At 35.9% G+C, this 23,803-nt stretch overlaps 1 protein-coding gene across 1 annotated transcript in view; it reads right to left on the reverse strand.

The window, feature by feature from the left end:
• Positions 1–23,803, reverse strand: part of PPFIA2 (PPFI scaffold protein A2) — a 338,119-nt gene that overhangs the window by 33,076 nt on the left and 281,240 nt on the right. Inside the window, exons 15-22 of the mRNA XM_085307650.1 lie at positions 20,942–21,033; positions 16,582–16,717; positions 15,884–16,104; positions 12,684–12,921; positions 9,909–9,938; positions 8,861–8,991; positions 8,181–8,335; positions 3,160–3,253 (exon numbers count right to left, since the gene is read on the reverse strand). Of these exons, the coding sequence (XP_085163776.1) occupies positions 3,160–3,253; positions 8,181–8,335; positions 8,861–8,991; positions 9,909–9,938; positions 12,684–12,921; positions 15,884–16,104; positions 16,582–16,717; positions 20,942–21,033 (1,097 nt within the window). The remainder of the gene's footprint in view (positions 1–3,159; positions 3,254–8,180; positions 8,336–8,860; positions 8,992–9,908; positions 9,939–12,683; positions 12,922–15,883; positions 16,105–16,581; positions 16,718–20,941; positions 21,034–23,803) is intronic.

Here is a 23,803-nt window from a genome sequence, read left to right on the forward strand (position 1 = left end):
TGAATGTAATGATAATATACACGGTATTGCAGCTGCTAATGTTTTCTTGAAAAAATTAGATATAGGGCAAACTAGTTCTACAAGTCAGAAAAAAAGCAGAAGCCATTATGAACAAAATATTAACAAATTTTATATATAACAACTGAAATGGAGTATGTTGGTTTAAATAACGTTAGTTTTAAAACTGTGAATACTGGTGAACGAAGCCTCATATCACCTATACAAAGCTAAAGAGTACTGTGAAAATGCTTTGATCATGGTGATGAATCACATCTTTAGTTTCATGTCAGCGGGAGAATCCTTGCTTCCCTGCACTAAAACTACAGTTTCCTATCACTGAGCTGAAAGAGGAGTTCACYGAACTGTTAACAGGACTGAAAGCCAACTGATTTGATTTATGAGAAGACAGTGGTGAAACAAAAGTTCAGTATATGGTATTATTCCTCACTTATAGGAGAGAAAATTGGCTTTGGAATCACTGTGATTATTTTTCTACGTAAGTGATAAAACCAGTGTAAGTAAAGCTCTTCCCAGACTTTAAGTTTTAATAGAAGGGATTGCTTCTCTGCTTTATCTTGTCCTTTAACTATTCTCGTGGGCCTGGTTCTCTCAGGAGTTTATGTCCTAATCTAAATTAACCMAAGAAATCATTACAAGGTGAGGTGCTCTGCTCTCCCGGCTCCAGAGACCGGGCTTGCTGTCCCTGCAGGGTTTTTAGGACCTATTTAATGGTTACAAGGAATCAAACGCTTAAACCTRAACATTACCGATATGTCATGTTCTCAGACTTTTCTTACTGCCTTTCATAAAGGCATCATTCCTACCACCCCTAAATACTGTTTCATTGGAATTAACCAAATCAGTAATCTTACAGCTAAGTTATATATTTGAAATCTCTACATCTAAAGGGGGTTAACGGTCACAGCAAAACCAAATCTGACTTATAAAGACAAATTTTTTCATTTACGTGACATTCTGGACTCTTTCAACTTAATACTTTTCAAGGAATGAGATGCAAACACATCACTGCATTTTTCACAAGAAAATATCAATTCTCTTCTGCCCTATTGATAGCTTGGCACCCTAATGATTGTCATAATTCACTAGAATCCCATATAACCCAAAATGTTACCTTTCTCTTGTATTATAGTTCCTCTATGACTATATACGAAATGAGCTCACTTGTTGTCCCTTGAAGGGAAATATCAATCTATGCTAATATTTTTCTTATAGTAAATTAAGAGGAATCTTGAAAGCAGTCGTAAGTGATTCCAAAGTAAGAAGTTATAAAGACAGACAAATCTAAAGTAATGGAGGGGGTGGGGTGGGGAGAAAGACAACSTTCATGAGATAGGTATATAACATATTGTCAGGGTAAATATTGTGTAGTTCCAGCTAGCTGAATGGTCATAGCCACAAGGAAAAGATTCCTTGCTGTGGACACTGCAACAAAGAATTATTTGCTTATAGCTATTTCATAAGGAACCAAGRACAGACAACACAGGAGTAAAGAAGRAAGAACTGAGAAGCAGACAGTGTGAAAAGGTCTCATTGTGTGAGATTAGACAAAGATCTAATAACAGATTACCTGTATGCCAGCTAGYTCCAGACAAAAAGCTTGGTAGCTACTGTCATGTAGGAAGCAGTTAATGTGTACAGCATTATTTTAATCTTATCCTATCCAGTGTTATTAACTGCTAAYATGAGAGAAGCAATGTTGTGAAAAGTGAGTAAGTATGTCCCTTCACAATGGCTTCAGTCGCGGTGCCTTCAACCCTCAGAACTGGAAGATAAAATAGGGACTGCAAAAAATTGCTGAAAATTCAGCGATATTCTTTATGGATTACTGCCAGCAGTTACAAAGATGCTTTCCAGAATTTAATAAAAGAAGCGTAATACTATACTTCATGCATTTTCTTCATATTTAAATGAATAATGAGTGATAACAGATTTGAAGATAAGAAATGCAGACAAGAGGCATCAATTAGAATACCTCCATGAATGTTCTTGAGTTTCTTAATAGCATTTAAAGTGTTTCTTCTCTCTAAGTTAGCACAACGACTGCTTTTCTATCTTTAATTGCTAAACTAAGGCTGATTTAAATTGGACACATATTTGTACATTAACCAGATGTACAYGCTTAAAGATTTATTTCATCAGGAGGTTGAAAAGTGGTTAAAAATATTCTACGTCTAAATCTACTGAGAAGATGAAATGTATCTCTGGATTCTTCCTATTAGAATTGCAGATTCTCTTGAAACCTTGCAAAAGAACATTAAAAGACTGAAAGAGACCTGAAAACACTGCAAATTTAAAAAATGAGGCTTTCAGAATCCAAATGATAGTGCTAAAGTTAGTGATTATGGATGAAAAATAGACCTGTTTGTTTACAAAATGAATTTTCAAAGTCATTTTAAAATACCATCTTTTTTCCTCTCACATCCTCTAATTACATTGGAACTGTGATACTGCCAAGAGGTTTCTTTTGTGTTTGTAGTGTTTATTATCATTATTTTTTTAAATAGTTCTCCTTAGTTCCTGGCAGCTGCTTATGACTCAGTGTACTGGTTTTACAAGTAGGTGAACCAGAGATGGTATTAAATTATTAAATAATTTATCTGAATGCAAAGCTAGGTTGTCATTTACTGACAGGCAAAAGAGAAAGTAAAGCTGCTAGGGCTTATGTTCCCTTTGACTTCTATAGACAGAAATAATCATATGTTCACTGGATAATGCAAACAATCCTGCTTTTTTTTTTTCCTCTGAATAATCCACGCAGTGAGTCACTAAGATTTTTTTTTTCACTGCCTACTTAGTTTTTAAAAACTGCAGTTACCAAAAGGCACAGAATTAATTACTGTGTAAAACAGAAAATGTCTCATTCTCTTAAACTTATACTCTTTTGCAAATGAAACACTATTGTACTGTTGACAAATAAAATTCAAATATTTCTCCTATATTTAGGAATACGTATTTTCCTACATGCAACTTTAAAAACATTTATACATTTATTGTAGGAAAAAAACCACAGTAAACGGTAACCTGCTGTACTAAATGGTCATGCTTCTCCTTACATGCCTGCATAAGACTGACACAACAAATGAACTGTGACTCGAGGGCGGCTGCTGAAAGGAACAGCAGCAAGGTACCGGTACTCACTTTTTCTTCAGTCTTCGGTCCTTTTCTGCCTGGGTTCCAAGTTTGCCTAATCCCAGAGATTCTTGCACTGCTGCCTCTGTTTCCATATAACCTCCTGTGGTGAAACAGGAATGAGAAAAAAAAAAGAAAAATCACCATAATTCCCAATCATTCTTTCTCAGTTGCTTCCTTTCTCAACCCTCCAATGCCCCCTCTACCTCCCCAGCTCCCTTTTCCYCCCATTATGCATATGTTTTGTTAAGGTATTAAGTCTGCTGTTGGGGAACAACATCTATCACCCACAGAAGTAAATATGTCTACATTTGAGCAAGCATTTGCTACATGGGAAGGCGCTGACTTGGAGGGACAAATGGTTTCCTCCTTGTGTTTTGCAGAAGTGTACAGAAGAGGACCCTGATTTTTTCCACTGCTTGYTATTCTCGGCCTCCTAAGGCTCAGTCTTGCAGTCCTAGCAAGCAATGATCTATTATAACACTCATTTTGTTAAAATCTTAGTTGGAAAATGTACAGATGAAAGTACTTTTCCCAAGAACTATCTGATTGTTATTGATATAACACAGCACCACTTAATGTCTTAATATTGAAGTCTTTATTTGCTCTCACAGACAGTCTTTGATGTCGTTATCCCTGCAAACTCCCACATCAGAGATGACACATTGAATCTGTTGGAGGAAAAAAAAAAAAAAAATAAAAGCCTCCAGGCCCTCAAGGCCCTTAATTCCTGTCAAAGTTATGGGAGTTGGAGTATCTAGGCTGAGCCATTTGCCTGGCATGACAAGGGAAGCCTACAATAAGCAAGGACACCTGGAGCAAAATAAATCTGTATTATAAACTAAGGACAAGACTGGTTTTGCACGGTCCRTTCTGACCAAGGTTACATCAGTTATGGTGACTTTCCTGGTGCTGCAGTGGAAAGATGCTGCTGCCTGGCTCCACTTGGCAAGCAGCAACTTTTATTTATTTTATTTGCCAACTTTTATTTGCAACTTTTATTTTATTATTTATTTATTTAATTTGCCAGGCTGCTGCCTGGCTCCACTTGGCAAGCAGCAACTTTTATTTGCCAGGTAACGCACGGTAAACAGCTGTTTAGTGGACAGTGGCACAACCTCAGACAGCACCCTATAAACTGGAAGACTCTTGTTCTGATTCATCAGCTGTAAAATTTACACATTAGGTTACCTTTAATCACACACTGAAATATCATCCCAGACTTCTACAAATCCCATTTGCATGTACCTCAGTCAAGTTACAGAAAAACTTGCTGATGTATCATTTTTATGGCATTAGATTAGAAAAAAGACTGTTTTAAAGCTGTCCTTTCAAAGTATGTGTAGTTTTACTGCTACTGCTGTCTAGACAGAATTTTTCTGTAGTAAAGAGGATATTACATCTCCAGGTATCATGATGAGAATGATGCCTCCAATTACAAATGCATAAAAAGCAAATGCATAATTTGCTTTATTTCATCTTTTTAAAGTYTTACAAGATTTTGCGTCAAATGCTTCTTGCTGACCCTGGAACAACTTTTTAACTTAGGAAATCACTGTATCAAYGCATCACTTAGACCATTCTGAGAGAGCAGCTCACGGTATTTCAAATATAGGTGGTATGAGCGCAATGTAATGAGGGATTTTCACAGATTTGAAAGTATTTTTGGTGTAATGGACTTTCCCACAGAACAAACACATTTGGGCCACTTCAGTAACCTAGGTTACCTTGAAYTGCATCTGGTGATTATGTCTGGCAGTATCTTAGACACGCAGGCGGTTGTGATAAATGTTTCCTAACAAGCTGACCTTTACTTACACTGTACAGATTGGCTTCCCTATGCAGGGCTACAAATGCCTGTAACATATTTCTTTTACAGACTAGTAACATGGGGACAATACATAAATGACTGGRTAAGTTTAAAAATTAAACAAATTAAACAGCATGCAAAAATGACACTCCTACCCTCTGTAACATTCCTTCCTTCTTCCCCAATAATTAAAAGAAATGTTGAGGACTCTGGAAATCTTGAGTCTAAAAAAAATCCAACCAACGAATCCCTCCACCTCAAACAACTCCCCCTCCCAAACACTAAGGCATGTATTTGACTTGGAATAATAACACAAATGACTGAGCAGAGATGATGGAAATAGCAAATTATAAAATAATGAAACTCTAGCAAGTTTAGCAGTAGAAAAYGAATAATTTCAAAGTTTTACAAGTGCTGTAGAGCAAGAAAATCTTTTGGGTTATACCCTGGCTCTGCTGGAGTTAGTGACAAAATTTTGGATGTTCCAATACAGTTTCATAAATAAGACTATACATTATATGCAATTTTAGAGATATTACAATATGAGTTACAGAAATATTATGTGTACTTATAATGTATAATATCACTGGGTTCCCTAATACCCTCTGCACTGATATGAACTTTTAAAGTGCGCCTTTTAACATAATTGTATGGATGTACAAATATGCATATAATAAGAAAACAAATTAATGTTGTTTCTGAGGGTCCAAGTTACCTTTTTAGTATTTGATATTTTATTGAAGAAAAGGTATTTTCCAGATATGAAAATATAATTGTGAGAAGTTAAAGTATGTATRTATATCAAATCAGAATAAATTCAATTTAAGCAAGGAATTAAATGAGCTTCTTCTATTGATTTTGCATTATAAATTTAGATTATAAAAATATCCTAAAATTGATCTTTAGCATTATGCAGCACAATGACAATGGGACTTACTATCTAGAGCTCTGTTATATAGTATCTTACTATAAACAGAACTATTAATTATATATCCTATTATACTTGTTACGGAGCAATTAAAGTACAACCACTATTGATATTTTTTAAATTTTGYATTATCTTTAAAGTACTGACTTTGAATGGAAATTTCTCCTCAATATACATGTACTCRGTATCTTAAGAGGAGGAAAAAACCCTGTAATTCAGCTCCTCAACAAYTTCCTTTAATTTCTCAAAATATTTTGCTGCTGCTTTTGGTCACTGTTAATTTTTGTGTATGTTTGTAAAACTAGTCTGTTTACAGATAACTTTGCTATTGAATGAAAGTATGGATGCCACAAAAATTTCATTTAATTGCAAATCTTCACTAATATCTGCTTGCAATTTCATGAGTTAGTGCTAGGAATTATAAATGGGCCTTATCCAATTATACATATGTCTTCTTATTAATCATGTTGGATGTTATTAAGAAATGACTCTATTGTCAGATTACATTGCTACTGAGACAATCTTTACAGGTGTTATTTTATTTTTGTTTCATACTGTAAGGACCTGCAGAGAAGACTGAAGCACTTATTACATCTTTGTCCTTTATGTTCCTCAGCTACTGTGAATTCATAGATTATTATGCATAATCCATCAGTATCAATAGAATTGGTTTTATGAAATGTAAATGTGAACTAATAACCCAGTCTAAAGTTATAAATTTCTCTATCAGTGCAGACAGCAACATGCAGGTTTATTTGAGAGACCCATTTAATAGATTCTGAAATATATTAAACCATGAAGAGGATTGAATAAATCAGTTTTATTCTCCCCACAGTGAGAAAAAGAATTTAAATTAAGATTAAAAGTAAGGTTTTTTTTCAAGGGCACAAGGTTCTTACAGGCAAAGAGGAGAAAGGTTGGGGTGTGAATGGAGAATGCTCAGTTATTTGGTTTTACTCTGATAATAAGGCCCTAATATCACCTTATTTCATGCTATAGAATTTTAGTGATGGGCTTGTTAGTCATAATAAGGATAAATTTCAGTATGAATTTAGTTTTTCATTTTTGGTTTACATATCAGCTTAAATGTTTACAATTACCGTGAACTTTTAAAAACCATTCACAGATGTTATGTGGTCACCTTGGCCAAAACAACTCAGTGCCTAACAAATTTGTACTATGTGACATTGTTGTGAATAGGAAAGAGCTACTATTCTCATTTTAATGACAGGGAAACAAAGGCACCAGGAGGCCACATTATCAAGTCTTGCACTAATTTAATTTGGCTGTATTTGTTATATGACCACTATATATTTCTATATTCTAAATGATGCACCTTCTCAGTGATGTATAAATAGGAGAGCTTGGACTAAAATTTCTGCTCTTAGTTTTTTTGTGGTGTGTGGGTTTTTTTTTTTTTATTTATTTATTTTTTTTTGGGAACTTGCTACCAGGAGAAACATCTATACTAAATTAGAGGTGTAACTGAGACTTCTGTTGACATGCGTACGTATGCAAAACCCGATCTAGCTATAGCCTACCTGCCCACAAGGACTGCAGCTCGAGATGTAGCTGCCTGTCTGGGTACAGGGGCTATGAGCCTATGCTGAAGACTGTCACTTCATCTTCCACTGCTTTTGMTACCCAAGGTAGTTAAATAAAGTTACGCTATGACTGTTTGAGTGTGGTACAGGCGTACCCTATGGAACATCACAGAAGAAATTTTTTTCCAAGAATGAATTAGACTAAGGTCTTGGCTAGGGAAAAGAACAGAAAGAATAGAGGAAAATAAAGCATTGCTGTGGGCAGCATAGCTAATTTCAAGAGTATGCAAGAGAGTACACCAGCGACAGCTACTAGCAGAAGTCTAATAACACACTGAAACCTGAAGGGCTACTACACTTATACATTTACTTGCAAGGTCCTTCTGTATGACTTCATTATGCCTATTACTATGGCTTATTACTTACTACTCTCTCAACTTGTTTTATATTTTGATTATTTGAGAGCCCACTGTTAGCATTTTCATCCTAATGCAAGACAGCACTGAAACAGTAGGCTCACTGAAGTGGGTGATTCTAGTAATTTGTGTCAGAAGCCTCCTTTCATTTGTGTTATAGTCCTATCAAACTCCCGACCAACATAATTACTGATAACAGTGAAATTTAATGGGAAAGTTCTGCCAGTATAAAGAAAAAAATAAGCATTTTGGAAAACCAAAAAGCAGCATAATTAAAAATGAAAAAATGACCGTGCAATGGTGACCTTGGCTTGGTACCACTAATTCCTTACTGAGCTGTCCAAGTCGAGCCTTCTCTTTTTTACCGAACAAACGTCCTATTGAAGACTTGATTCCTTTCTTCTTGGGAGCTTTGTGTAGGGAGTCCTGGCTGCTATTGACACTGCCAAGACCAATACTTTCTGGCTCCAAAGAAGCAGGCAAACTACTATAAAATGATAATAAAAAAAGGCAGAAAAGATAACACATTATAATTTACAGATGATTTATTTTTTTCTGAGCAGCTATCTCTCCATAACTACAGCAGTTAATCACGTCTTCTCTTTAAACAATTTAGCAATATATAGAGCAATACGAGATCACATTTTGTCCATCAGGGTGACAGAATCTTGTTAAGAGAGGCTGGAAATAAATAAATGTTTTTAATTTGCTATAAAACAACCAAGGAAAAAATACAGGAATCAGCATGATGTTTATTTATCTTTCTAGCATTTGCAGCATCACTACTTCTAGTAGCAATCAAAATTGTACATTAACACAAAAGTACCTGATGTGTATTTTAGTACCAACAAATGTTCCCATGGTCCCAGAAGAGACAAAGATAAAGGTTTACCTTTGAGCAAAGCAATTACCAAAAGAAACATGAAGAAACAAAGGTATTTCAAAGCATGATTTAAAAAGAATAATATGTGGTAAAACTGTGAAGTACTGATTCATGTTACAAACACCTTACCTTCTGGCATCATTGTGGTATGAAGAAGGAAGGGTATGAGTCATTCTGATTGCTCTAGGTGTTGGAGGAGGAGAAGTTTCACATTTGATTGTGGCTTTATCTTCACGTCCATCTTCTTCGACTACTGCAATCTTGGGGGGAAAGATGCATCATTGAAAGTCTATTAGCTTTTCAAGAAAGTTTTAGCATAACATATCAAGAATTTGTCAAGTGAACAGAGACATATATGGATTCAAGTGCAACTTTTTGAGCACATTGTAAGGGTTCTTATTTTTAAGAGAGATTATTGGGAAAGAGTAAAATTGCCTAAATATGGCAGCTCAAAGTACATATTTGAAAAGAAATTGCATTGAAGAAGAAAATCTTTCCTTTTACGCAAAACAGTTTGATCCAGTAAAGTTCTACATGTGAGAATAACTTCATGCATGAGCAGGCGTACTGCATTAAACGCGATTATTCTTGTAAAAAAAAGTTTCTTGAGGGATGTAAGGAAGAAGGAAAATACAGACATAAACAAGATCACTCTTTGCACACGTTGTTATTAGAAAGATCAGAGTGCTTGAAAATAACCATTTAACAAAAAGGAGTTTTTTCACAGTATATAATGATTTATCTTAAATACTGTCTCCTCTTACAAAGATAAATTGCACATTCAATGCCAGCTACGTAAATCTCACCAGAAGATTGCAAGTAATCTACCTGATTTCTCCAACAACAAGAACAGTCAAAATATACTGAAAGTAATACTTATGTGCCCATACTTTGTTTTTAACTGAAAGTTTGTGCTGATGGGCTAGTACTCAACAATATCACTGGAAGACTCTGATTCTTGGATTAGCTGTGACCCTTGCCACATCTAATCTTACCCTTTTCAGGCAAGATTAAAATGATCATGTTTAGGGATTGTATAAAAGGGAACGGAGGGAGATGCAACGGGTGGCAAGGAACTGAATTATCTGAACAGCACGAAAGAAGTTCAGACCACAGATATGGAGGATTATAATGAAAAGACTCTCTTAAATTTTAAGAAATAAACAGAGTATCTTACCTTTCTTCGATGTTTCCTTAAGTCACTTGGCTTAGATTGGTAACAAAAGCAGCAACAACAGAAGAAGAATGATTAGTAAATCTTTTTTGAGCAGAGACAGCAAAATGCCTCATGTTCTTCCTTCTTTTACATATAGAGGAAGGAAATGTGGATTTCATTCATTTAATGCTTTCCATGCTATATACTGAATATAAACTTTGTGTCACACCACAAGGTCAGTCCTGACAAATATCTCATTCTCTGAAAGCAGTTACTGTTTCTAAAGTTGTAATCTCCTCCATTTTCATATATGTAGCAAATAGGACATTTCAAATGTATGGTATCCCTTTTCATTTTTGGAGTCTTCATTGTAAATCCTCCCACTATCCCCTCCCTTAAAATATTTGTTTTCAGTTCTCTCTAATATTATAAACTTACTAGTATTTCACCAAGTATACATTGAAAATATCACCAACAAATACCATGCCTGGAAACTGGGAATTTCTCTCCTATTTCCCTCATGCTTAGTGTGATTGGTATTTTCTGTCAATGGATACAAATACATCCATCTTCTGCACTGTACTGTGTTATCTCACAGTAGAAGGCTGCTAGAATGTACCTCGTTCAACCCCTTTTCCATTTTTATTTTTGGCAGATGTCTCATTCATTCAAACAGAGCTGAACAAACTGTGCAGAATTTATTTACTGCAGAGACCTGGACTGTGGAAACTCTTGGTAGTAATGCTTTTCCAGCCACCCTCGACAAGATCATTTGGCAATTTTGAGCTCTAGACACTAGACCTCTATGGACCTCTTCTCAGCACTGTGTTTCTCATTGGAGGACCTCTGATAGCCTCTTGTGTCCCTTCCCCACCAGTGAGGGTAAGGAAACATTCAACTTCTGCTGAAACAATGCAGGCGCAAAAGCATCCTGAAACGATCCAGGCATTTGCTAGCGAGGGTGAGAGGGTGGCTGTGGCTGTGCTGCTGAGCCCGCAGTGGGGGTACTGCTTCTAATGCTTACGTGTCAAGAGTTTGACTGCAACTTGCACAGATATATCCATCTGAGCTTTAACACAGCTAGAGCTTGAGACCAGTGAGGCCACGGCAACATGACGTACAGAGGCTATACTGTCATTTTRTATTCAAATCTGATGAACCTGCTGACTCAAAGCTACTTGTGCATATCAAGGCAACCAGGCGGCACTAGTCTCTGCTGGAAGGTTGGTTACCCATTGCCATTTAGCAGTAGCTGAATCACTTAGTTTAAACGGCTGGCGAAGTGGAGCACTGCCTTGGTCAAGCCGGTGGCACCCATACCAGTTTGCATGCCTGCTTCCTTTACAACGCTCTGTGCCACCAAGGGTTTCAGGGCTGCTGTTTGGCACAGTGGGGAGCACAGTGTCACTGTCACAGCCACCAGRGAAGGAACAACCACCAGCCCTGAACTCCACCTGGGACTGGAGACTTCTGTCTTGAGTTCCTTGGAAACACCATCCTAAACTGGGATGGGTACAAGTAGCTGTCAGTTGTCAGCAACAGGGCTGGGAAGGAGTCCTCAGGTGGTTCCTGCATCAGCTACATGCTAGTAGACAAATGTCCTTAACTCCCAGTTGAGCAGAAGCCAACTGGAGAATGAACAGCTGGGCTCCATTCTCCACTGAGAACATTGCTAAAAACAGCTAAGAGTTAATTCCTGCTTCCAGATTGAAACAAAAGCTCATCTCCCTTCTGCTGCTGAGAGGCTCCAACAGGGGACTTCAGTCTCCACTGGGACTCAGTGATGTTGCTTCCCAGGAATGGACCACAAGAGAGCATTGATGAYGTTCAGATCTAATTTTACCATAAAAATAGCAAACAAAAATGGGGTTACAGACGTTTCTATCATCCTCACAGTATATCAGAGCTCAACATAGTGGGCTGCTGTGATTCTTTGCCAAGACTTAGGGGGATRAATTTGCTAAGGCTCTAAACTGTAGTTTGTAGCCCACACTAAACACTGCACCCTGTATCTGCACTCTTAACAATATTGGAGCTGGACATCTTGAAAACGTTGACATGTGCTACCTTCATTTACTTAACTGTTGTGCTGCTCTGTTGATTCTATGACCAAAATTTAAATTTTTCAAAACCACCTTTCAAAAAAAAAAAAAAAAAAATGGTTGCAGAATATGTCTTCATAGGTACAGTAATGTTAGAATTGTTCTTGATCATAATTTGGTGAGCTGGTATTTATGTATGTTGTTCATAATGTTGAAATACACAAGTTAAATGGGTTCCTGGAAAATAAAGCAGCTATTTCAAGAACTCGATATACCATCATGAAGAATACATACAAGGTACTCTAAGTATAAAAGAGGAAAAATAAAATAGAYGAAGTAGTATAGGTTTTTGAAGGTGATATCTGCTAGATGTTTTCTGGAGATTTAAATTCATTAAGGTTAATAGTCACATAGTCGGTTATGTAATAACTGCATCACTTCAAAGCTCCTCATTTGTAAACAGTTTTCACATATGAATTGATTACAGTAATTCCAATGACTAATTCTAATTGTTTTAATTCCACTATCACTGTAATGAAGGATCTTGATCCTCAGATCAAGGCGGCACTGGTGGATCAAACAAAATAATAAAAAAGAAAAGCCTTCAAACATGTACATATTCTGGTTTACTATCTATACCTAAGATGAAGAGGTGGACAAGCAAGTAGAGAGGCAAGCAATTCATACAGWGAAAAGAGCAAATATTTCATACTAGAAATATCACACCCAACATTGACCTCACAGAGTTTCTTACCAGCGTCATAACCCCCATTCTGTCCATCTCCCTGGCTGGACTGCGAGGAGTGAGTTTAGGAGTTGAGTGTCCACTGGGAGGAGATGAACTTGCCAGAGACGACGCAGTCACTGAGCCAGTAATGGATGTTCCTTGGTGGACTCTGGCTAGATTTAAGCCTTCCAGGCTCACACTGGCCACTCTGTTCTCTATTTCTTCAGCACGTAGTTCTGTTGACTCTTTTTCTTCTTGAATTAACCTTGTAAAATAAAAGAAGAATGTGGTTTTATTTAGGCCAGCATTAATTGTCTAAAGGTATTCCTAGATTCTGAAAGCAAATTGTTGTCTTTGATGCTTTTCTTTCTTTTACACTGAAAGAAAGAATGTTGATACACGTTTATATACATATATATATACACACACACAGACATATATATATATGTGTATATATATACATACATATATATATATAAAATGTACACAACATACACACAGAGGGTTTATGTCCACCACTGACTCTGTTTTTTCTCATTGTAAATTCTTCCTTTCTTTTTGCATACCCTAAAAGCAAAACTGAAAGATATTTCTAATGATACCCAGAGGAAAAGAAAAAAAAAGAATTTGTGGATCAGCCCACAAATAATATTGAAAAAAAAAWTTTAAATCATCAGAAATATTAAAACCTTTTTCTTAATTCTTCTGTCCTTAAAATCTGTTCAGAGAATTTSCCCAACAACAAGACTTTACATATGACATTTCAGGAAGATTGGTTTCTTTGTGAAGAGGAATGGATATGGGTGTGGGATTTAACAATCCGCTTTATAATAGGAAACTAATTCCAATCTTAAATTGGCTTCATCTGATCTTCTGTTGCCAGACCACAAATACAAATTTAAACTCAAATGAAAATGGGCCTTTAAGAAGGGAATTGCTAAGATAATCCATATTAATAAAACAAGGGAACGTGTAAATCAATTTGTGTGTTTCATCTCTCAAAAAAATGAAAAAAAATAGTTGCTGTTAAATCACAAAATTTTTAAATGAATTTCATTAAAATAGCTGTCTTGTTGGAAACAATTATAATTTTCTTAAACATATACAGCTTCAATAGGATGCTTCCACTGGGTTCTTCAGCTTTGTTTTTCTGATGCGATTGTACTTATATATTGGTAGTACATTTATATATGTTCTTTGCCCATAAAGCTGTGTTAGGAGGAGTCTTTTGGGGGGATAGGAAGAAAGAATATAAGGGATCAAAGTAAAATGGTAATTTGAAASCTGAGGAGGCTAAAATTGTGAGCCAGGCTTTTTGAGTGAAATAAGAAAAGTATAATAAATGAAGCCGTAATACTTTGAAAACAGACACCTGCAAATTCCCATGCTGTGATGGGTCTTCTTCCCTAAAAGCCATTTCAAAACTTCAATAAAATGCCTACAGTTCTTTCTGAAATGAGATATGGTAAGAACTCAAAGGCAAACYATAATCTGACAGGGAATTCCAGCAATCTTTTTTCGTTTTAGTAATCTAAATTCTGCATCATCTTCTATAATAAAACAGATCTAGGGGAAAATACATTTTTAATCACTTTTGATATTTCATTTGGTAARTCKTTATGAACAGTTCATCAAGAGAAARAGATCAAGAAAATGTGAAAAGCAGTAATGTCTGTGAAGACATTCTTGTTGAACCATTTTTCCTGAAACATATATTAAAAAAAGAACACAAAATTAGTTACCTAAATCTTTAAGAGTGATGGTAATAAAAACCTATACTTGAGTATAAACTGGCCAATAGGGGTAATAAAAAACTTTTCATATAAATGTTGTCTCCTTTTCTTGCCTCCTTTTTTATGACATAAAACAATACCTACTACCAAAATCACAAAGCAGTGCTCAGAAAAAGATTGACCTGACTCAGTATGGCACAATAGTATCCTACTATATTATCTGTGGGTACAGTTCCTCAACAAAACATTTAACTGTGTTATATAATTAATTTCAAAACTGTCAAACAAGATATATTTATCTGTTCAATCTACAACTTCCTGAATTGGTCACAGTACTGACTTTTTCATAATAATAGAAAATATGGACAAAGTTCTCCTTTAGGTACACTGGAAATAAAACTTTTTAAAGAGATTTTTCCTCCTAACAACTAAATTTCCTTTTGACTTTCAATCTTTACAGCTGTAATGAGACATATTAGGATTTTATTGCTCTTTTTCTATCTGAATCAAATGAAGAAATTCTGGTAGTAGTTAAAACRTAGAATTGTGGATACATAACAAAAAGCCTCCTCCCTAGAACAGAAGTGGTATGCAAGCTCAATACATTACAATAAAATTCTTCCTTAAAGTTGCCTTGCTCAAAGACAGATTGAGAAATTAGTAAAAGGTAATCTGGTTTTGACGACATTTCTTACTATGCTATTTCTGACTACAGTAATCATCAGAAAGTTTCTCAGGCCACTAATTCATTCAGTAACATCTCTTTCACCTCCTGCTTGAGAAGCAGAAACTACTAAAATGGTATTTTTGATACATCAACATTTTTAGTTAACTTTCCTGAAATACATGTGAAAAAAGTTTTAGGCATAAAGTATGGTTTTACTTYGAAAAATCCCTTAATTAAAATAGTATCATTGGATTCTCTATCACTCCATTAGATCTGCATAGATATTAGCAAAACATATTCATTTCACCACCTATTTCCAAGCCCAACTTGGAGCGTGAAAAAAAACAAAACAAAACAACAAAAAAACCCTCCCACACTCTCTGGTTCCATACATGTCTTTAAAAAAAGTAGCTTATCTGAGACATAATATAGGAATAATTGCCAAAAGAAAGCATGAACAGCACTGAAATAGTTCACACAGAGGTCATTAGTGAGAAAGCAGATGCAGAATACAGAAAAAGATCTTGAAAAGATGACTATGAATAGAGATTTGTCAAATCTTCCCCGTGCTAGCTTTCTCTAACATATTTCCTTTTAATTGGCCAACATTTCTTCATGTGGACCACTTTCTGAAGGCCATATGTTTAGGAAATGAAGAAACCATTGTTATGTTCAGACAATAAATACTGAAAAAAMCAGACATGTTACCAGTCCTTTGAACGTATGACTGGTTTTCTCATTCTGATCTATGGTACCTGAACTCATGCATTAAGGGGAGATTAAAGCTCTATTCAAAAAGCACGTTCCAGCTGGTCCAAGTTACATACCTGATTTCTTTATTGATAGCATCCAGCTGCTCCTGAAGCATCATGGCCAGAGTCTGGGCATCCGAATGGCCACTTGGTGACAGAAGGTCCATGGAACTGAAAAGTGTTTCTCTGTCATCGTCRTCAATGTCAGACATTTCGGTGTCGCTTTCAAATGGATGGCTGCTCAAAACTCCTATCTGCTGAGTCCTATTCCACTCATGATCTCCRAGTGATTTTACCTAGTAGGAATTAGGAAGTGTATTTGGCTTAGCCCATGGAAAACAATTTCAAAGTTGGATTTCTATAAAATGGCAAAAGAGAGCAACTAACATTTCAGAGTCCTTATTCAAAGATTAATTCTCCATTAACCCTTGTAATATTACTGCAAAGAGGCATTCTTTTGGCAGTGCAGATGATGTAAAGCATTTTTCACAATTTCTAATGTCATGTAAAATTAATTACAGGGAAATTTGCAATGGTACCCAGAAAAGACAGATAGGAAAGTATGTATGAACTTTGATATCTGAACTTAAATCTTCTCTGCCTTAATTTTAGTACAACAGTACTCTTGTCCGAGTATGTATGGGGAAAACAAATCAAAACAAACTCCTCTTTGTATTTAACATGCTTTTTCTTGAAATACACAAACTGAAAGTGTAACASTGTGAAATACATTCTCTTATCAAGGAATATTTGAAATGGAATTGGTGGTTAACCTTCGGTTCGTCTCTGCGTACTCCCATCCGGCCTCTTCTAGGTCGCCTTATCACTTTAGTTGACCGATAGTCAGACTGGCTATCAACCAGGGAGCCCACAGAATACCTCAGCTCTGCTGATGTGTCAAGGTGAGGTCTAAAAAAGAGCCAAAGCGATAGACAGAGAGTATAATATTAACAATAACAATCCACAGTCCTTCAGTCCAGAAAGACAATTTTTTTAAAACTTTTTAAAGCAAACTATTGTGTGTCAGAGAAGAAATGACAAAAACATTATACTTAAACAAAAATTTTTAAAAGCAAAAATTTAAAATCATATTATGAAAAAATTAAGGAAATAAACTTTGATTTTTCAAAAATTAGTAAAACTTATGATCCAAAACTTACAAGTTTTGGACAAAAAAAACCAAGCCTAGTTCAGGTGAAGACTGACTGTCTAGCTGTACTGACTGTTGAATCTATCCTATATATTTTCCTTCCATTATTTTCCAGAATAAATATTCCTGTGGTTACTGTAAGGATGTCACATGTTCATGAGTGAGGGTATCTATAAAACATTCTGACTGTAAATCTCTCGTTATGAAAATATCAGTGAACTGCTCTGGGATACACAGGGTAGGTTATGAATGCACCACATCTGATGATGATTTTGAGAGAATAAACCTGAGAAAAAGCACCTACAAGTTTTCCATAAAAATACATTTAGGACATGAGTATAGCTTTGAAATGAGAAGCTGTCAGCACAGCAAGAAGAATAGGCCCTACTCTAGAAAGATTCTGGGTAATGATACTTGACCCTGAATCTTTCCTATGGTCCTGGTAAATCTTGGGATGTTGTGGTGAGGCTGGCTTCAGTCCATCTTTTCTTGGCTGCAGACACTGTTCTCTGGCCTTTCATGTCCTTGATAAAACAGCAGCTTTAACAATTCCCCTGCATGGCACCTTTAGAGGCATCCCACCTATGGGCTGCGCAGGGAAGTCAGAAGAGCAAAGGCTCCATTCGCTGTGTGAGTGGCCAACCCTGGCTGTGGAGACCTGGCAAATTTCTAGTTCTTAACACATAATCCAGAAATATATGAATAACATGTACAGGCACATGATTATAATAGCACATGACCATTCTATATTGATAAGAGAACTAAGTACATATGTGTTTATAGCAACTCCTAAAATACACTCATGACTTTCAAAGAAGACAAGGAAGAGCACTCGATGGTCTACAGACAGATGGAGCACGCCCCTGCACTAGCTCTCCCTCAGAGAGCTGGAATGAAGAGGACCAGCTAAAACCATGCGATTAGTAATCAGGGAAATTTTAATCTCTGTGTTACTAATAACAGGGATAGAAGAATAAAGCCTTTCTACTTGACATTTCAGCATCTATAAGAGCATAAAACGAGAGTTTAAAACTGTACTTAAATATTTTTTAAAACTCAGGACAAAAATGCTTACAATTAGCTACAGAGAACTTAAAAGGTTCAGAGCAATGTTAACAATCAYTTGCAGAAACAAATCAGAAAAAACTCATACAAAATGGAATTTTTTTTCTTAAACATTTCTCATTCCTTGAAGAAAATGCTGCCCAGGAAAATGATGACTTTAGCCTTAGAGGTAAAAGCTAAGTAAGGGAATGTCTGATCTTTCAGAAAACCACAGGTGCTTASACTGAAATCTGCATAAACTGCAGACAGTAAGTGTGACTATTTCCCCAGGTTCTATTCTACATCTGCTTCTRAACATGTAGATTCACTTTTCCTTGAGAAGAACTTGATTTGAATTTAAACACCCTGGTACTGAAGCATTGGTCTAAAATTTCAAACATCACTTCTATATTTTCATCTTTCACTTTTATAAAACTGTGATGTCTGTTTACTGAGAAGATATTGTTAAACRTGAAAGCCTCTAACTGCTGCAGTGGCTCTAAGCAACAGCACAAACATGCAAAGGACCACATATTGTAATAGGAAGCTGTTCTCATCTGAGCAAGCAACGGCCAACATGATTAAARGCTAAAGGCTAAATCCTCTGCTAAGAGAAGTGAGTCACTTTATAGCAGAATAAATGCAATTGGACAGAACTCCAACTAAGTTAAAATAATGGTGATTTTAGCTTTATATCAGCTAACTTCATCTTTTAAGTGATCRATGATCTTTGTCTTAGTCATAGTGCATTAAAACCTATTAATGTTTTGCTTGATATTCCCTTTTCCAGATGTATTTAAGTTTTCTATAATTTGCATATGTGCTTGTTCTAAAGTTTCATGGTATTCAGATAAATTTTAAAATGAAAAAGAAGTCATTGCATACTAATTGTAGGACAATATTTCAAAGCCAGCTTTAGGCATATCTRTAAGGACTTACGGTCTTCTGTACGCTTTTTTCCCCATAAGATTCTGAAAACCTGTGTGCTTCAGCAAACTATCATGACTGATGCACTCTCTGTCAGTTACCTTTCATCCCCTGAGGCTTTTCGGCTCTCATCACTATTTGGGTGATTATGTTGTTCTCTATTGCCTCTGCATTATTTCTCAAACAACCATCAATATTCTTTCTCTTAGGCTTCCCATCATGCCTGGCAGATGCTCCCATAATACCAGAAAAAGTATGATTTCACCTTATAAAATTGTCTAAAACTCACTTTTATTATTATACTAATAYGAAAACTTGACAACAGCTGGGCTACAAACATCCTCAAACCTCCATCTACCATGCAAGATAACTTTTTTAATGTATTTTATTTTTCTGTATGCTTCTCCTCTCTTACATTGTAAACTCTTTAGGGCAATGACTATCTTTTATATTCTGTGTTTGTACAATATTTACTAATGATTGCACTTTGCTTTCATAATTAATRAAGTACTTCTGTAGTAGGTTGGCAGTGAATAAGATACAGTCCAGGTTCCAGTCTCTGGCAGCAGACATTTATCTGCTGCCCAGATTCATTAGTCTTCTGCTGAAAGAGCAGACTTCTGTAAATACAGAACTGAATATGGACTGAGAACAATAAAAGCTAATGCTGAGACCTCCCTATTCCTGAGAGGGGGAAAACACATTATAAACAAGAGCTCATACTACTGCTGGTAGCTTTGCACRTGTTAAGTCACAGATGGGAAAATGGACTGTTTTATGGAAATTGCTGAATTCCCAAGACATTTAGAATGCTTGCTGAGTTACAGCAACCCTTTGACAAGGGCTAMACAGATTATTTACAGAGCATAAGCTGATTATACTCATCTACTCAGCAAGAAAGGCTACTGTTCACCAAAGGTGGCTGCTCCAGATACACCTTTTCGTTAGTCTGTGTCCTAGCAAAGTCCTCAGCATCAAAGACCAGTGTCGAGCGTATCTGTATAAACATTTACGCTCCCAAAGGAACACAAATTATCAGAGTTTTCATTTCATTGTGAWTTTCATCAATTACTACTTCTCCATATATAGAAAAATATCATTCTGAAGACAAAAAATCTGGGGAAAAGTCACGTCTAAGTACTGAGCAAGATGCCTGAGGAACAACAGGCGCACAGTATCTAGTGTAAGCAAAAACTGCAGGATTCAGTGGGAGTAATGTTGTAGGCTAACAGTGCTCTGAATTTAGTCTTGGGCCATGAGCTGTGGCCAACAGGCTTTCAAAGTTAACATACTAGTGTTGCTTGTTATGAAAACAGGACACGGCATGCACAATTATTAGTAAAGGATCAATTTTATTTTGCATGTTACCCTTGGGCAAGAAGGACCATCTTTCCAGAACTGTAACACTGTTTTCATGAAATTATTTTCAGCTGTTAGTGGTACTTCTATGCTATCTGTCTGGCTATCAACCCCATACTGCCCTTCTGCCTCAAAGAGACATAAYATCCTGCTATATTATTGTCAGATCTCTCTGAATACTGCTTTCATCTTTAGCTGAAGGCCTGCAGTCTTAYTCTACACACTATGGAAAGTTAATTGAAAAAGAGTTAATGAAAAAAAAGTTGTTAGATGTAACTCACAGAACCATATCAATTGAAAGAAACATATATGCTGATCAATTTTAGCCTTAAGGATGACAGTTGCTACTTATTTTTCTCTAGGTAGGAGAGCTTATTAATAAAGTATTCTGATATACTTTCAAAAATATTCCATAATTTGAAAGACCTCCTAATTTCAGTGATATTTCAGTGTATATTCACTGACATAAGGCCATATACCTATGCCTATAAAAAAAGTGAAAAGCAACAATAATAATCATAGCATAGATTTTATATTTTTAAAGAAATTCATGTTTATTTTTCTGTGTAGTCTGAGTACCTTCTTGTTAAGACTAGACATTTTTATTTATGTTCTCTTGCAATTCAAAGTTTGGAAATAACTTTAAATATTACCTTGACAAGGAGGGTTCAATTAAAGAACCAGCCCTCAACTTCATCTGGTCCAGTTCAGATCTCAGTTTCTCAATTTCTTCTGCAAGTCTTTCCTGGAAATGAGAAAAATAAGATATACTTACTTTTGATACAAAATAAACTTACTTGATGAGATATTAATCTCAAAGCTAAAGAAGATAAGATACCTTGAATATAAACCTAAATATAACTAAAAAGTCAGTGACTGCATTCATTTCATTATTGCTATTAGGACACATGCATCAAGAGCAGATAGCATACTCTACAATTTTTTTTTCACTAGCTGAAAATGTTGACAGGACAGGTACAATCTTGAAGTATTTTTTTTTGTCCTAGGCTGGTAGTGTAAGGAAAAGAAGAACCATTAAAACCTAAAAGCAATAGTTTGCAGTTGAAAATGCAAAGCAAGCATCATTTTCTATGGAAATGATACGAAAGAAGCATTTTTAATAGCAATTAGTCTATTAAGAAAATGGAATGAGCAATAATTGCATTGTACCACTCCTTCTCCAACCCCTGAAATAATAAAATGACGACAGATGTCACAAATATTCCCAAAACCTTCTAGCGCTAATCAAGCTTAAATCCCAAAAGATTTGTCTTTCAGCTGTCACAATTCAGGAAATCATAATCGAAACCATGATGAAGACCCATCTTGTTTATTCTYTATATGATTTATACCACGTATCTGCTTCTGTCCCATGGAGCGAAAGACCAGTTCCTTAGCACAAAGCTATGCATGTTTAACATTGAAGGTGGGATTCAGTTTGAGATTAAGACACGTTTATGTCCCCACATGTGTGTAAGACTTCGAAGATCCCATGGCAGTCAACAGTGTAAAGGTACCATTAGCGAACTCCAGCAAGTGAAACCTATGAGTGATGCCCGCGTTGCCAGCTGAGGCGTTGCCTAGACTGCACTGACTGTATCGACTAGCTCTCTGTCCAGCAGAATGGGATTTGGATACCTCTGATAAGGACATCTAAATGGAGACCTTAAAATTAAACCTCAAAGGGCATGCAAACCTAACTGTGCGAGTAGTCCCTTAAGAGACATTAAACAGGCCAGGGCATGGGCCTGGGCACTAGTGCCTAATTACCTGCATTATYTGAACTGTTATCACAGTTCCCTGCACAGTTTTTGTCTGTGCTCACTAGCCCTACTTTGTGCACTAAATGCACTCTCCAGGCCAGACATAGCTCAGGGAAGAGCTTGTGACATGCCATTTTCTCCTAAGCAGAGAGATTGGTCTTTTTGTTAGAGAGTCAGTTTTGCAGACAACTACATCTCAAGTGCCTTGTTGAACTGCAGCTTTGCAGCTCACTCTGGCAAGTTGACGAAGCTCCAGTATGAGGTGCTGCTGGTGAAAAAGTGTGCCACAAAAATTGGATTTTAGGAACCAATTAACAAGAAGTCAATGACATCGACTACTATGGAAAAAGAGTCTTGTACCAGAATTGTACAGATTATGATAATCTACTAATAAAATAAAAAGAAAGCAGATAATTATAAAACAAGAGAGACTGTAGGATGTAAAAGCAACACAGTTGTTCCTAGTGTTTAAAATATCTAGGATTTTTGAAATGTTAAGAAGGAAAGGGATCTGCATTAAAGTAATATTATGTTTAGTATTTCTTAGCTGAACAGAAGTATTGAGGTGGATTTGGTGGTCATTCTACTGTATCATTTGCTAGGTATTAAGTGATAGTAACTGGTGCTATTGTCCATTCATGTGAATTTGCTTAATTAGTTTCTCCATTAAAGTGTAATGAATAAGTCCTTCAAAGTGTTTTATGTAAGAGTTTTGGAATCAGACAYATGTGGTATCTTCTGAGGATAACTCCTCTCCATTATGTGCTTTAGCTGAGGTTTTCTAATGAGAATATACTTATCTCACTTCTAACTGTTCTTCCCAACCTTAAGCAAGCACCAATAAATAAACCACAACAAATAAAAACATTTTTGCAAGAAATATTTTCAATATAAATRTAGATTTTTATATCAGATTGTCCATCTGCATCACGAGTGGTATGAACATTCAAGACAGAAAGTAAACTGAAAMAGAATTAGTCACTGTATTCATTTCCACTGTAACACTATTAAAACAACAAAGTTACCTTAGAAATAACTCTGGAAAAATAACACAGACAGAAACAGAATCCTTAATTCAGGTTTAGATTCTCCACCAGCAAAATGAAAAAAGTTTTGATTCAATTGATATCTAGTCTGTTGCCTAAATGATGGTGAAGTATAATCCTGATTTTGCCCCAGAAGATGCATCTTGCAACTATAGTAGTAGACGAGGAAAATTATATTTATCTAACATACATTCTAGTAAATGTTACGAAATGCCACCTTCTCAGACTTCTATAATAGGATAGAAAATATTTTAGTTATTCTGCATTAGTGAAGACGACATCAGGGATTGCCTTGCTGTTCAGAACATCATGATAACACCTACAAGCCCTATTTTGTAAATCACGTTCTCTTTCTCTGCCTCCACTACAGATATCTCTTGATCAAAATCACGCTCACAGTTTGCATAGACAGAATAAAGGATGGTGGAAAGACTAAATTTATGCCAGGAAGTGGATTAGCTACTGTGGCATACTTAGGAATGAGTAAGGAACCAAAGAAACTACACCATGAAAATGGATTTACAATATGCATATCTATATGAAAAGTTACTGCAGTTTACATCCCCTTAAAATAAGCTCTAAACTATTTATCTGTCTTCACAAAGAATATACAGCAGCCAGGAACCCAAACAATTTCATGAGCTCCTTTTCAGGGCTTTATTTAAAATATCTCTCTTCCTTTCCACAAGGTTATCTGAATGTGGAT

The sequence above is a fragment of the Rhea americana genome, unplaced genomic scaffold (assembly GCF_003343005.1).
Source record: "Rhea americana isolate MKP2758 unplaced genomic scaffold, rheAme1 scaffold_260, whole genome shotgun sequence".
Taxonomy (NCBI): domain Eukaryota; kingdom Metazoa; phylum Chordata; class Aves; order Rheiformes; family Rheidae; genus Rhea; species Rhea americana.